The sequence below is a fragment of the Talpa europaea genome (assembly GCF_964194135.1).
Source record: "Talpa europaea genome assembly, chromosome: 13".
In the NCBI taxonomy this organism is placed as follows: Eukaryota; Metazoa; Chordata; class Mammalia; order Eulipotyphla; family Talpidae; genus Talpa; species Talpa europaea.
Genome location: NC_140080.1, coordinates 3317190 through 3330859, shown reverse-complemented (window position 1 = coordinate 3330859; position 13670 = coordinate 3317190). Strand labels below are relative to the sequence as shown.

At 38.0% G+C, this 13670-nt stretch overlaps 1 protein-coding gene across 3 annotated transcripts in view; it reads left to right on the top strand.

The window, feature by feature from the left end:
* Positions 1–13670, top strand: part of TBCK (TBC1 domain containing kinase) — a gene marked incomplete at its 3' end in the record, with an annotated part of 123915 nt that overhangs the window by 7790 nt on the left and 102455 nt on the right. For all 3 annotated transcript variants that reach the window (XM_084251938.1, XM_084251937.1, XM_084251936.1), the window contains exon 2: positions 2540–2612. In XM_084251938.1, the coding sequence (XP_084108064.1) occupies positions 2540–2612 (73 nt within the window). The remainder of the gene's footprint in view (positions 1–2539; positions 2613–13670) is intronic.

Sequence of the window (13670 nt, the reverse complement as noted above, 5' to 3'; positions counted from 1 at the left end):
CACGCAAGCCTTCTTTGTAGTTCTCAACATAGGAACTGATCCCCTTAGACACGGTTAGAGTCTGTTAGTATTGAAACAAGCTCAATAGTCTCAGTAGACTCATGAGACACATCCACCATATTGCTGGTTACTCTGTTCCCCCTCTTTCCCCTGCTCCTACATCTCAACAGCCCTCTCTACTAAAGCATGACATGCCATGGACATCTGTAAAATTCATATATGTTAAGTTTAACTGCTACAGAATTTAATTATATTGTTTATGTTGGCATTACTCTCTCCTGAAAAGTTGTAAGTATAAGTAGTAAATAGCTGGATTAGAATAAGTATTTATGTAATGGTCTGTTTGTTCCAAAACATCACAGTCATTTTAGTTGTATGTAGTTTGGAAAACTTGAAGTTTCTGCTCAACAGTCTCCTAAGTGAACACCTCATTTCTCAATGATGTAACACTGTATGATTTGGGCTTGGATTCCATTTAATTGTATCCTCTAAGAAGGTTGATTCCTTTTCATCTTGTTCTTGCTATGCAGATACCTCACATCTTGTCACTGCCTTACTTGGAGTTACATTTGACATGTGGTCTATTTTACTAACATTATGTTTTCACATGATAAGTTAGCTCAGAAGTTAGGCTTTCCCTTTTTTATATAGATTATTCAGAATGATTCAAGATGATATTAGCTTCTTATTAAATCAGCAGGATGAGGTGTTTAATCTCAAGGATATTTACTGGACTTTCAGGATTCGTTTATTAATTGAAAAGTTGAAGAAAATATATTTAAGAGGAAAAAAAAGCCAAGAGTGCGAAAATACTTGACAACTTAATCTACTTTTAAACTTGAAATCTCAGCAGTATTGAGCAGCAGAGTGAAGATTATAAATGACAGAATGTCTAGTTTATTGGTGTTGATTACCCACAAATATTTAATTGAATTTCTTTTAAAAAAAAGATTATGCATACAAGAATTGGGGTACAGGCAGAGGCATGGGGGGCGAGAGGATTAACCAGAGACAGAGCGGGGAACAGAACAGGCAGACTGACTGAAATACACTGCTGAAGGGAGCAGCAGGCGAGACAGGAGAGGTCTGTTGCGCCATGTGGGTTGCTCCCTGGCCGGCCGGGGATCAAACTCGTGCTACAGAGGCTGCAGATCACTTCATAGTGCATTGCTTAACCTCCTGGACCTCAAGGGAGGCCTCTCTTTTTATTGAATTATTCTAGTCTAGAAACTAGACCTGTTATTTCATGATTTTCTTTACTTTTACTCCATTTCCTTCTTTTGCTTCATTAAGTATTCTTTCAAATTTATTTTTCTTTAAGATGCTATTTAGAAGCACTGGGTATCATTCATGCCACTACCTCAGATCATTTCAACTTCCAAGATACAGCCTAGCAACCTCCTGGCATATCCTCACGTGTCCACCTCACCATTGTCCTTCATCTCTAACCCCACACCCCAATACCATACCTTGAACCAGTCAGTGCTGAGAGTTAACTCCTTTTACTGGATCTCCTACTCTGAAATTCCCTTTTACCATCTTTTGCTCATTTTTCTACCTTTGCTATTTCTCATTTTCTCTTTGCAGTAATCACTATTCCCAAGTTCTCTGCACCCCACTTCTTTATCATCTCAGTCTACTAAGTTTTGTGTTAGCCTCCTCCTTAATCTAATTTAGAACCCACTTTGCATAGATAGTCCACTATGTCAATTTCTTTTAAGACCATGATCATCTCATGAGGTAACCTTATCAATCCCCCCACTACCTTTAAGCCCAGTTTTACTTTTTTCCTCATTCCTCTTATACTCATTCATTAAAAAAAAAAAAAAAAAAAAAAAAAAGGTACTGCTCTGCCACCATGTTGCTCAATCTGTTAGTTACTAGGGATAATTGATGGGGAAAAAATAAAACCACATGGGCTGACCCTCAGAATAGTGCTGACTTATTCTTTGACAGTTGATCTGTTAGAAAATTAAACTTATTATATTGATTGTCCCCACCACCATTTTCCCCCCTAACCTCTCTTCCCCCTTCCCTCCCATGGCATGGCTAGCAATCCAATGTAGATTTCCTGTTCTTTCTCCAGAATTATGATTCAGGGCATGGTAGGTTTTCTCCAGTTTCTGAACTCAGTTTCAAAAACCTTGTGTCTGACTAGACTGTCAAGCCAGTCTGCCCCTAGTTCCACATTTCCCCTTGATTTCAAGATTTCTTTATATTTTCATCTAAGCTTTTCCTTCTCCTATTCGATGTCAGAATGAGAAACCCTCCTTTTTTCCTGAATGTAAACTTTTCCATTTGTTTTTCCAGATAAACTCTAGATAAAAACACAGGATGATAAGACATTGTTGTTTAATGTACATGTATTGTTTTATTACATGTTTACTCATGTGTTTGGTAATTATGTAGGTGACATTGAATTTGCAAAGCTCTTTTAAAATATTATTTGTAGTCTATGGTAATATCTTTAGTGGAGCATCTATTCTGTTACTAAAATGTGTCTATCGAAACTGAAGTGGATTTGTTCTGTTTTACTCAGAGAGACTGGTGGTGGTGGCTGAACACTGTGAACAGAGTCTGGAAGACCTTCTTCGAGAAAGGAAGCCCGTGAGGTACTGTAGAATATCAACACAATTACATGGAAAGCAGACATTGGCAAACAAAAGGGCAAAAAGGCATTTTAACTAGAAATTACAGGGCTTTAGTTTCTTCTGTTACTTGTTTAATGATAAAATCCAGGTGCAAATTTTCTTCTTAAGCGATCTAATTCACTTAACTCTATATTGACATTGTCCAGTGTTCAACTTTGTGAGGTAGGCATTCTCGAAAGTACTTGACATAAAAATTCCTAAAGAGGATATGTATGGAAATATGTCATCTTTTTAGTACTAAGCATTTCATTAACTGAGGTTAAAGGTGTTTTCCTGAGAGGAGCACACGGTAACTCCTCACAGGATGCTCATGTTCCTAGGGGTGCAGAGATCAGTGTAAGGTAAATGCCACTGAGTCTAGAGAGAGAATGATCACAGTTTGAGTGAAATCTGATGATCTGGTTTAAATTCAATTATTTCAGTGACTCAGTAAATTTACTTTCTATCTCAGTAAAGCCTATGGTCAAAACTTTTACAAATATATTATTATATATATTTCACCATTTTTTCTGAAATTACCTTAAAATCATCAGATGTATTTATTTAATGAATAAAGAAAATTGTATTCATTCAATGAAAAATGCTTGCCATGATTCTATAATGTAATTATCTGCTCCACTTTAAAGAAATATTTTATTTTCATTGGCTCATACTTTTCTATCACAGACACATTTTAAATGAAAATAAATATTTTTCAAGAGACAAAAAATGTGTATCTTACTGAATAGTAGTAATTTGGTGAAAGCAAAACAAATAAATTAAGTAAAGGTACATTCCTTACTGCTTAAATTGCTTTGGTGTTAGTTGTTTCTGGAATGAAACATGGAGATAGCAAGTGTTCCGTTGCTCTTCCTTAGCGAAGTCGAGTCTGACCTTAGGTAATAAAAGTGACTTTTCTCTGTATGTAGAAATAGCTTAACCTTGTTTAGTGAATGGTTTTAATAATTATAATTTCAGTATGTCACAACTCTTGTATTTTTTTTAAACATTTTACTCTGTTCACGCTTTTAAATTTCCACTTTGACTTGGATAAAATCAGTTTTCTGGGAAAATTAGTTGACTTTAAAATTAAAATTGTAGCTGCAACTTTAGGAAAAAAACACTTTATATTAATTCAACCTGAGTTTAATTTGTATAGATATTGAAAGCCAGTAATAGCTACATCTTTCTCTAGGAATTTTAACTAAGTCTGGCTTAAATTTGTATAGAGATTTACAACGCACTGTGAATGACGAAAAGGTCACATACAGCTAAACAGGCGCGGACAACTAACCATCCTCCTCATCTGTAAAACAAGTTTTACTTAATCTAGGGACCATTCTGAAGAATATTATTCTCACTTAGTGTATTATTTTATATGTATCTGATAATAATTTATTGATCAATTGCCCTGTAAGTATGTATTTTTATGTTTTCCTTTACCGGTATATTAATCCTTCCTTTGGTAGGTTAACAAATTTTAAAGGTTTAAATGGTAGCTCTCTTGACAGAAAAACCCATGACAAATTTTAAGTGTTAAGTTTCAGTGCTATGTTTTGAAAGGCTAAGTTATTATAGGAACGTCTACTTTATGATCCAGCAACCCAACTCTGAAATACTGGATCCTCTTCAGTTTTGTGCCCAATTCACCTCACATGCACCTCACACTAGTCCAGCCCTGCCTTGGTATTTAACCAAAGAAAGGAAAAATCCACTCCCATCTGAATGTTGCTCACAAATGTTTTCAAAGACGTTACTCATAGCAGCCCCACACTGGGGAGAGCTTAAATGCCCATCACTGGGAGAGTGTATAACCAAGCCATGGAATGTTAGTCAACAATAAAAAGCAGTGAGCTACTGATTCAACATCATGGATAGACCCAGCCTGAGCAAAAGTCACTAGACCCAAAAGATTACCTCCTCTATGTGAAGATCTAGAGCAGTGAAAACTCCTCTGTGGTGACAGTAAAAAATAGTAAAAATAGTGCTTGACTCTGATTGGGATTTGGGGTGGGTTATGGAGGAACTTACTTAAAATATCCCTTAAGGAACTCTCTGGAATCATGGGAATTTTCTGCCTCTTGATCAAGGTATTATTTTCATGGCACATGCTCTTGGAAAACTTGTGAAAACATGCTGAAATGTACGTTTGAGATATATGCATTTTATCTGTGTCAGTTATATCTCAATTTGAAAAAAAAAAGTCTGTTTAATTACTTACCTGGTTTGACTTGGGAATCTCTCATATAGCAATAATAGTATGTTAGTAAAGATATTTGATTGGCATAATTGTTTCTATAAGAAATAGTATGAAATTAGTTATGGCTGCTTATCCAATTACCTCAACACTAGGCAACTTAAAACAACGATGAGCATTTATTTTGTCATCAGTTTCTCTGGATTAGGAATTCAGGAATGGCATAGCTGAGTAAGTCTAGCTCAGGAGCTCAGTGTGTCAGTCATTGTCTAAAAATTTGACTGGGATGGGTGACCTGTTCCTAAGATAGCACATGCATTTGGTTCCAACTGTGGACAGGAGGCTTCAGTTCCTCCCTACCACTTGAGGACCTTCATTAGGCTCTTGTCTGTCCTCACAACCTCACTTGGTTTTCTCAGGGAGTACAGAAAACAAGCTAGAAGCTGAAATGCCTCCATGACCTAGTCTCAGGAGCACACTGCAACATCTGCCTGCCTACAGCGATCAGCCATGAAGTCTATGCAGTGTAGGAGTTAGGGTCACTGGGCATCATTGTAGAGGCAGGCTATCACAGCGTCTCAGAGATCATGCACATCCTATAAAAACAAACACAAAACGGGGCCTCCCCTGGTGGTGCAGGTGGTTGAGCGCAGTGCTGTGAAGCTGTCCACAGCCTCTGCAGTGCAGATTCCATCCTGGCCAGCGGCAAGATGCCCATCTGGTGCGGCAGACCTCTCTTGTCTCACCCGCTGCTCCCCTCAGCAGTGTATTTCAGTCAGTCTGCCTGTTCTATTCCCCACTCTGTCTCTGGTGAATCCTCTCACTGTCCCGCACATCTGGCCTATACCTCAGTTCTTGTATGCATGAATAAATAAATCTTTAAAAAAAAAAACAAAACAAGAGTGAAATACTAAACCAACATTGGACTAACAGGAAAATAACTCAAATTCTTAAAAGTATTCAGTACTCACTGGGATGTATGGAACAGAACAGAGGAGAGCCTCTGTACTGTGACGAGAAGGTAGAGTGTTAAGGGAATATGCCAGAGGTGGAATGGGTGTACACAGACAGAGCTATGCTATCGTCTCTTCTCTCTATACCCTAAAAGTGAGTGCTGTCCATGGGCTTGTGCTCATAGCCACTGCAGAGGACCCTGTACCCACATTAGAGTAGTTCTCTGGCCAGTGGATGGTCGTGATAGTAGAATGTTCCTTCTGATCTCCACATTTCCCTCTCTGCCCATACATGTCTTCTGTTTCTTACTGAGATAACAAGCAGAAGACAGAAGCTGGTGACTCAGAAGACAAATTTCTGGGTTGTTTTTTTTTTTAACTTTCAATTTTACCACATATGGATACACTCAATATTGCTTTGCCAATAAAATGAGATCCATTAGCTCATAAAACGTTTGACACTTCTGTGCTGGTCATCCTTCATCCTTCTAGCGATGATAAATCCTGGGAATGTAGTGGTTTTTCGGATGTGAAGGTGTGAAGGAGCCTCCTTTCGGCTATGCCTTTGTGTTGTCTTCATAACAACAAAACATTATAGATGGAGGCATTTTCTTTAAGTAGAGAGATGGACAACAATAGACTAAATGCTAATATTACATGGTCTTTTATGTGATTTATATTTCCCATAGTCTTTTTCATTTTTTTAAAATAGAAATTTTAGTACTTTTATGAATGTTTGTGGCCTTTTCAAGTAAGACACTGAAACATTTATATAAAGTACTGTTTTTTAATCATTCTGGTAATAGACTCAAATTCAATATTTTCCTTGTACATTTTGGGAAATAACACTGAATACTTACCGCCTTTGAGTGAAAGACTCAGGCAGGTTCGTTCCAAGTTGTTATCTGATCCATCCATCTAAATTAACTTTGTTGAAAACTATTTGACTTTCCACATATTTGGATTACATTAGTCTCCAATAACAGAGCAGATTCATGTGTACAATTGATGTGCTGCAGTTTTAATTAATTCTGTAACCTGTTTATGGAAAGTGAGACGATGTTCTTTTGGCTCATAAATCAGTTCTTTCCCCGACTGCTGAAAGTGAGCACCCTGCACCTGTAAGAGAGGCTGATGCAAAGTAAACAGGAAATCTGTTTAGATGGGTTGCCATTTGAGACCCATGGTTTTCCTTGTGCATTTGTCTCTCACTGTTGTAATACTCTAAGCTGCCAGTAGTTATTTGTCTGGTAGTTATTTGTAATGACTGTCTAAACTTAAGCATCATTCAAGCCATATATCTTAGTGGATCTGCATTTTGAAAAAGATGTAAAAATTTTTTCGGTCTCCCCTGGTGGCGCAGCAGTTGAGCGCTGGGCTGCGAAGCTGCCCGCAGCCTCTGCAGCACCAGTTCAATCCCCCACCTCAGGCGAGGCTCCCACATGGCGTGCAGACCTCTCCTGTCTCACTCGCTGTGCCCCTCAGCAGTGTATTTTGTCGGTCTGCCTGATCTGTTCCCTGCTCTGGCTCTGGTGACTCCTCTCACCCTCCCATGCTTCTGACTATACCCAGTGCTTGTATAAATAAATCTTTAAAAAAAAAAAATTTTTTTTAAACTTGTTGGGCGGAGAGAAGTAGAATGAAACAGTAAATTTAGAGAATATGCTTGTTACTATTTACTAACTTTTTCAAGACAATTTATTATTGGATAAGCAAAATTGTACTGAAACATTATACTTATAATTTACATTGCAACTATAACTCAAGATTATCTTGAGGTTTCATATCCCACAAGGAAATTAAGCACTTTTTCTCTTTATAGTTTTGATGGCCATAAAACCCTCTCCAGAATTCATGTGTTTTTCAAACAGAAAATGGTGATTTTCGGCTTTGTCCTGGAGGTATTATCAAGGCAGTCTTTCATAAGATAATGTTATTTGTATAGATACCTGATTTGAAAGAGAAAACATCCCTCCATTTTCCTAAGAGCCTATCCAAGGCCAATATAAGGAATTAACTTTTGGAGAATGCTACTCTCTTTTCAGTGGCTTTTATATATTACTTGTGCCAGATTTCCTTCTTGCCAACATTTCTCTCCAGTTTCAGTTAAGTGATCAAAATTATTTGTTGGAAACACTGAGAGTTGGAATTCAATTAAACTCCTATAACCATTTGGTTTCAAGGAAAAAAGCACACCATTTGGAAGATCTGTTTGAAGTCATCTCATATTTGGTGCCTGTGAATCTGCTTAATTGCTAGCCTGAAGCCAAATTCAAATTGGAGGAATTTAAATCTCCATTCCTTTCTGAGAAATTTCCAAAGAATGTTAAAAAAGAGATACACCTTTGTCACTCCTGTGAAAGCAAGCATGAGGAAATGGTTTGCCTTTCAAGCCTAGTTCTCTTTGGAAAGTATTTCCCTTTTGTGTTAGTGTTATTCACAGCATGTACTTTTTCTTAATCTATAAAAGTGCCAGCAAGTGTAGCTCAGAGACAGATACTCAGCAGAGTCTTGGCACTTGCAGTGGAGTTTCAGCATTGTCCTTAAATTTGCAAGTGAAGGCAGGGTGAGTAGTGCAGGCATGTTTCTTTAATAAAATGTAGTTTGTCATATGTTTTTAGGGTTATGGTTTTGAAAATTTACCAGAGAGCCATCGGCTTGCAGTGGTTATACATGGAGACTTTGATGGGAACCAGGCTGTGTCTGCAGCTGTTCCTGGGCTTGATGGAAAACATGATCTGACTTACTCGGATGAGTAAGTTTTATTTGCCCTTAGTAAAAGATTGCCTACTCACTGGATTAGATACTCCAAAAACCTTTGGACACATTCTAGAATGCAGTCCAGAGTTGGTTAATGAGCCACAGGACATAGTCATCAGAAATAGATAGTAGATAGTCTTTTTAGAACATAATCTGATGGTGGAAGTTGAGGCCATCCTACATTTTCTGCCTGCAAAGGCCAGATTTTCAAAAGAACGTGAAACTATCAACAGTGTAGTCAAGTAAATTAGGGACTTGTATCACTGATGTATATTTTTCTTCCTGTTTCACTTGTTTTATTTAAAGATGGAAAAAAATACCAAAGTTCTAAAGGTGCTCTTACTCAGAGTTGAGCTCTTGAAGTTGTGATTTGTTTGCTCCTTTCTGGTACCCTACATATATCTCTTAGTTGTTGTGTAGCATTGATACAGCCTTGCTGATATTTCTCACATCACAGCTTGACTATTGGATTACAATATTCTCTGACTGATCTTCCTGCCTTTAGTCTTTCAACACACAGTCACTCCTGTTTTTTGCTGCTAGATTGATATTTTTCAAGAGCAGCCCATTCCCTACTGGAAAATATACAACGTTCCCCATTTGTGTGTGTATGTGTGTGTGTGTGTGTGTGTGTGTGTGTGAAGGAACTGCATTTAAGAAGCATAGGCCCTCACTTCCTTCTAATTCTCCAAATTATTTCCAAGTCATGTCTAAATTGTGCAAGTAATTCCATTGTTGAGGAGAATGAATGCCAGAGAACTGAAATGCACCACAGAGGCTGAGCCCTCTGCTGTCTGTTTGCCTAACAGCGCATCTCCTCCATCTGCTCCATACCCTCCCACTGAACTAAGGCAGAAACTCTACTTTCTCCTCCGTATCCCCCCTGTATTACATCCTATCCCCTGGTCATGTAAGATAGAATGTCTACATTATCATTGTTTTCCCACAATTACAGAATTAAGGAAAGTACAGTTTAACTTCCCTAACCAGACATTTTTTGACATGCCTACTGTAATTTTTCATTTTTCTTTCTCATAACATTTCCAGGATAAGATTTTCAGTGTAGTTGACATGTTGGTAAATGAACTATTATGAACTAATAATGTTTTTAGTTTAGTCATGCCCTTTGGATTTTGTTTCCCTGTTATTTTCCTTTTAATCATGTGCCATAATTTTAATACCAAAACAAATGAGCTTTGATGAAAGTATGATGTACATACTATCTTAGTAATTCATTTTACTTTTTTTTGAAATATTGTTTTAAAACTGGAATGATCAGAGGAATCAAATCGTCAACTTCCCTTCTTCTCTTGACTTTTGGGAGAAATCTACTTCTAAGCTCTTTCAAGTTGTTGTTAGAATTCAGTTCCTTGCAGTTGTAGGACTGAGTTCCCCATTTCCTTGATTGCTGTCACCCAGGGGCTGCTCTCAGTTCCTTAAGGCCTTCTGCACTCCTTGTCACTTGCCCCAAAGCCAGCAGTAGAGGCTGTCCCCCTGGTCACAGCCTGCACATGTCTGGAATCTCTTACTTCTGCTGCCTCTAGATCTAGATTTCAGGGAGTCATGTGACAAGGACAGGCCCACTGGACAGTCGCCCTTTCTTGCAGTCTGCTGCACCATGTAGTATATATGTGATTATGGGTCTAAAATCCCTCACATTCATGGTCTTGAGAGTTAGGCAAGGCATGTGCATGAGGGAGCCTGGGTTTTGGCAGCCATCTTGGACTGTCGCTTGCCACAGTTTGACTAGTGAAGATTTGGAATTAGGATTCTTACATGAAATTTCTGAATTTGTAAGCATTTTCAAGTATTTTTTTGGTTTTGCATCTGATGAAACAAATCAGTTCCCTCAGTCCATGAAAACACTTGAACAGGCAAGGCAGGTGGAAGATCTGTGCTTAGGAGTTGCAGTGATTTCAAAGGGACACAGGATTTCATTCTGTGCAATTGTCTATACCCATAAAAGACAAACGAGGGATGAAATATTAATGATATTCATCAGCACACTTTCCTATTGGGAAATGTTTGAAAAGCAGAAACTACTAGTTGATAAATTACAAAGTTCAACACATAAAAGAATAAAAGGATTATGATGAAATAAGCAATAGGAGTCAGGCTACATGAGGTTCAGAGATGTCATTTTCTTTCATTTTTGTTTCTTAGAAATGCATTTTTTGAAGTGAATAGGTAGGGATGAAAGTGTGTATCCTTAATTTATCATAGACTTCTGTGAGTCCATATTTTGCCAATTTACACAGAATGTTAGCATCTTAAAACAATGTACTTCTGTTACCTTTGTCCCATCCTCTGGTATTGTCATAGATTTAATAATCTATATTTACTTTCACATATATTATAAATCTTACCATATGTTGTTATTGCTTTGTGCTTTAGACAATTTCTATAAAGAGATGAGAAAAAAATTCTGCTGCATTTAACTTACCATTTCCTGAGGCCTTTAATCCTTTGTTTTGATCCCAGTTTCCATCTGGTATCATTTTCCTTCAACCTGAAAAGCTTCCATTAAAATTTCTTTTAGTGCAAGTCTCATGCTGACAGATTGTTATAAATTTTGGTCATCTTAAATGTCTTTTTATCACCTTAATTTTTTTTCAAGGCTAGCATTTTATCATAAAAAAAAATTTAAGCATGCCAAAGTTGTATGAACTATACATTACAGTAGTATTCTACAATTAGCATTTTGCTGAGTTTTGCTTTATCACATATCTGTCCGTACCTTTGTCTACTCCTTTACCCATCTTATTATCTTGACGAATGGCAAAGTAAGTTGAACATGTGAGTACCCTATGTCACTAAGTGTTTTCAGCATGTACATGTTACTGAGTGTTCAGAAAGCAGTTTTGTTTTTAGGTGATACTTAGAAGTACAGAAATATGTGCATTGTTTGATGAATTTTGACAGATGTGTGTACCTGTGGAAGCCCAATGCTCATCAAGACTAAATCGCTGTCGGGCCTCCCCGGTGGCGCAGCAGTTGAGCGCCAGGGTGCGAAGCTGCCCGCAGCCTCTGCAGCGCCAGCTCGATCCCCGGCTGCTCCCAGGCCCGGAGGAGGGTCCCACATGGGCGCAGACCCCTCCTGCCACCCGCTGCTCCCCTCAGCAGTGTACTTCGGTCCTTCTGCCTGCTCTGCTCCCCGCTCTGGCTCTGGTGAATTCTCTCACCCTTCTACACTTCTGACTGTACCCAGTGCTTATATAATAAATAAATAAAATAAATCTTTAAAAAAAAAAAAGACTAAATCACTGTCATCATCTTAGAAATTTCCCTCGCTCCCCTCTTTGCCTCTCACCACAACCTCCCCCACCCCCTGCCCCAGCTCCCAGAGGCAGCAGCTTTTCTAATTTTTTTTTTTAACCTAAGATTGGGTTTGCTTATCTAGGCCTTTATTTGTAGGATTTATATAGGAGGTACTTCCTTGCATAGGCTTCCTTACTCAGCCTCATATTTCTAAGTCTTTTGTGTAGTTTCATGTATTATGGCTCTTTCTTTTTATTGCTGAGGTGTTTTCCATTTTGTGACTAGGTCACAGTTTGCTTAGCAATTTCTGTTTATGAACCCCTGAAAGGTTTCCAGGGTTTTGGTTATTATATCTAAAGATGTGAATGGTCTTAATCTTTTTTTGTGGATATATATTTTGCTGTCTCTGGGTAAATAGCAGTAGAATTGATGTCCTATAGGGTATGTATATGTTTAATATTATTAGAAATCACCAGGAATTTTCCCAAAGTACTGTACCTTATACTTTCTACTAGCAGTGTATGGGAGTTCTAGTTCCTCTATATCTTTGCCAGCAGTTTGTGTTTTCATTCATTTACCTTTAGCTATTATAGCTAGCATAAAGTGATATCTCCTTGTAGATTTAACTTGCACTTCCTTGACAAATTAAAATGAACTCTCTTCATATACTTGCAATATACTAGATTTTTAAACTAATTTCTTTAAATGTATTATTTTTATTGAAGTGATATTGATTGACAATACTATGTGTGTTTTAGGGGTATAGGTTCATGCCTGTTCAAATATGTTTTACCGTGCCACACCCATCCCCTAAACAACACATCATCTATCATAGTTCATTGGATCCCTTTCCCCTTTGCTCCCTGTCCCCCACCCTCGCCTTCTTCTAGCTTCAGATATGCAGTCAGGTTTCTAGTGTTTGGTTTGGTTTGTTTCTTTGTTGTTTTCTTTATAGTTCACATATGAATGGAATCATTCAGTATTTGTCTTCCTCCTTCTGACTTACTCTGTTCTACATAAACCCTTCCAGTTCCATCCATGTTTTTGTAGCTGACCAGATTTCAACTCTTTTTCGTAGCTGGGTAGTATTGCTTTGTGTGTATCAGTAATACATCTTTATCCACTCATCTGACGTTGGGCACACAGCTTGTTTCCATGCCTTGGCTGTTGTAGACGGTGCTGCAGAGACTGCAGGAGTGCATATATCCCTTCAAATTAGTGTTTTTATCTTTTTCAAGTAGATGCTTATGGGTGAAATTGCTAGATCATATGGTAAATCTATTTTCAATAATTCAAGAAACCTCCATACTATTTTCTATATGGACTGGACTAGTCTACATTCCCACCAACAGTATACAAGGAAACTATCACTAAAACAAAAGTAGAAGATCCTTTGGAATCTATGAAAGAACCGTTTGAATTCATAAATGAGTTTAGTAAGGTCACAGGCCAATATTAAAATATCAGCAATAAGCTATTGGAATAGATTACTCACTTAGCAATAAACCACAACCTGTTTAGCACCTCTTTATCTTGCATGTATTTGATTAAGTCTCCCTCTTTGAAGATGCACTATTAAGACAGGGAGCAGATTCACCAGCTTGTAGTCTCTAGAACTTACATGTAAAACTGTTTTAGCTAGACAGGTGCCAGAAATCACCAAGTGGGCTTTGTGCTACAGACAAGTGACTTGACAGTTTCTGCCCAGTGGTCATCTCAGGTACATAGTCGGGAAGCCAGTGTTATCAGGGATGACACATGCACCCCTAATGTGGTAGCTGTACCAGATATTCTGCCTGGCTGGAGAGCAATTCTGTCTCTTCATGGATGGGCTACAGCCACAGATGCCAGCAGGCACCAAACGTTTCTCAG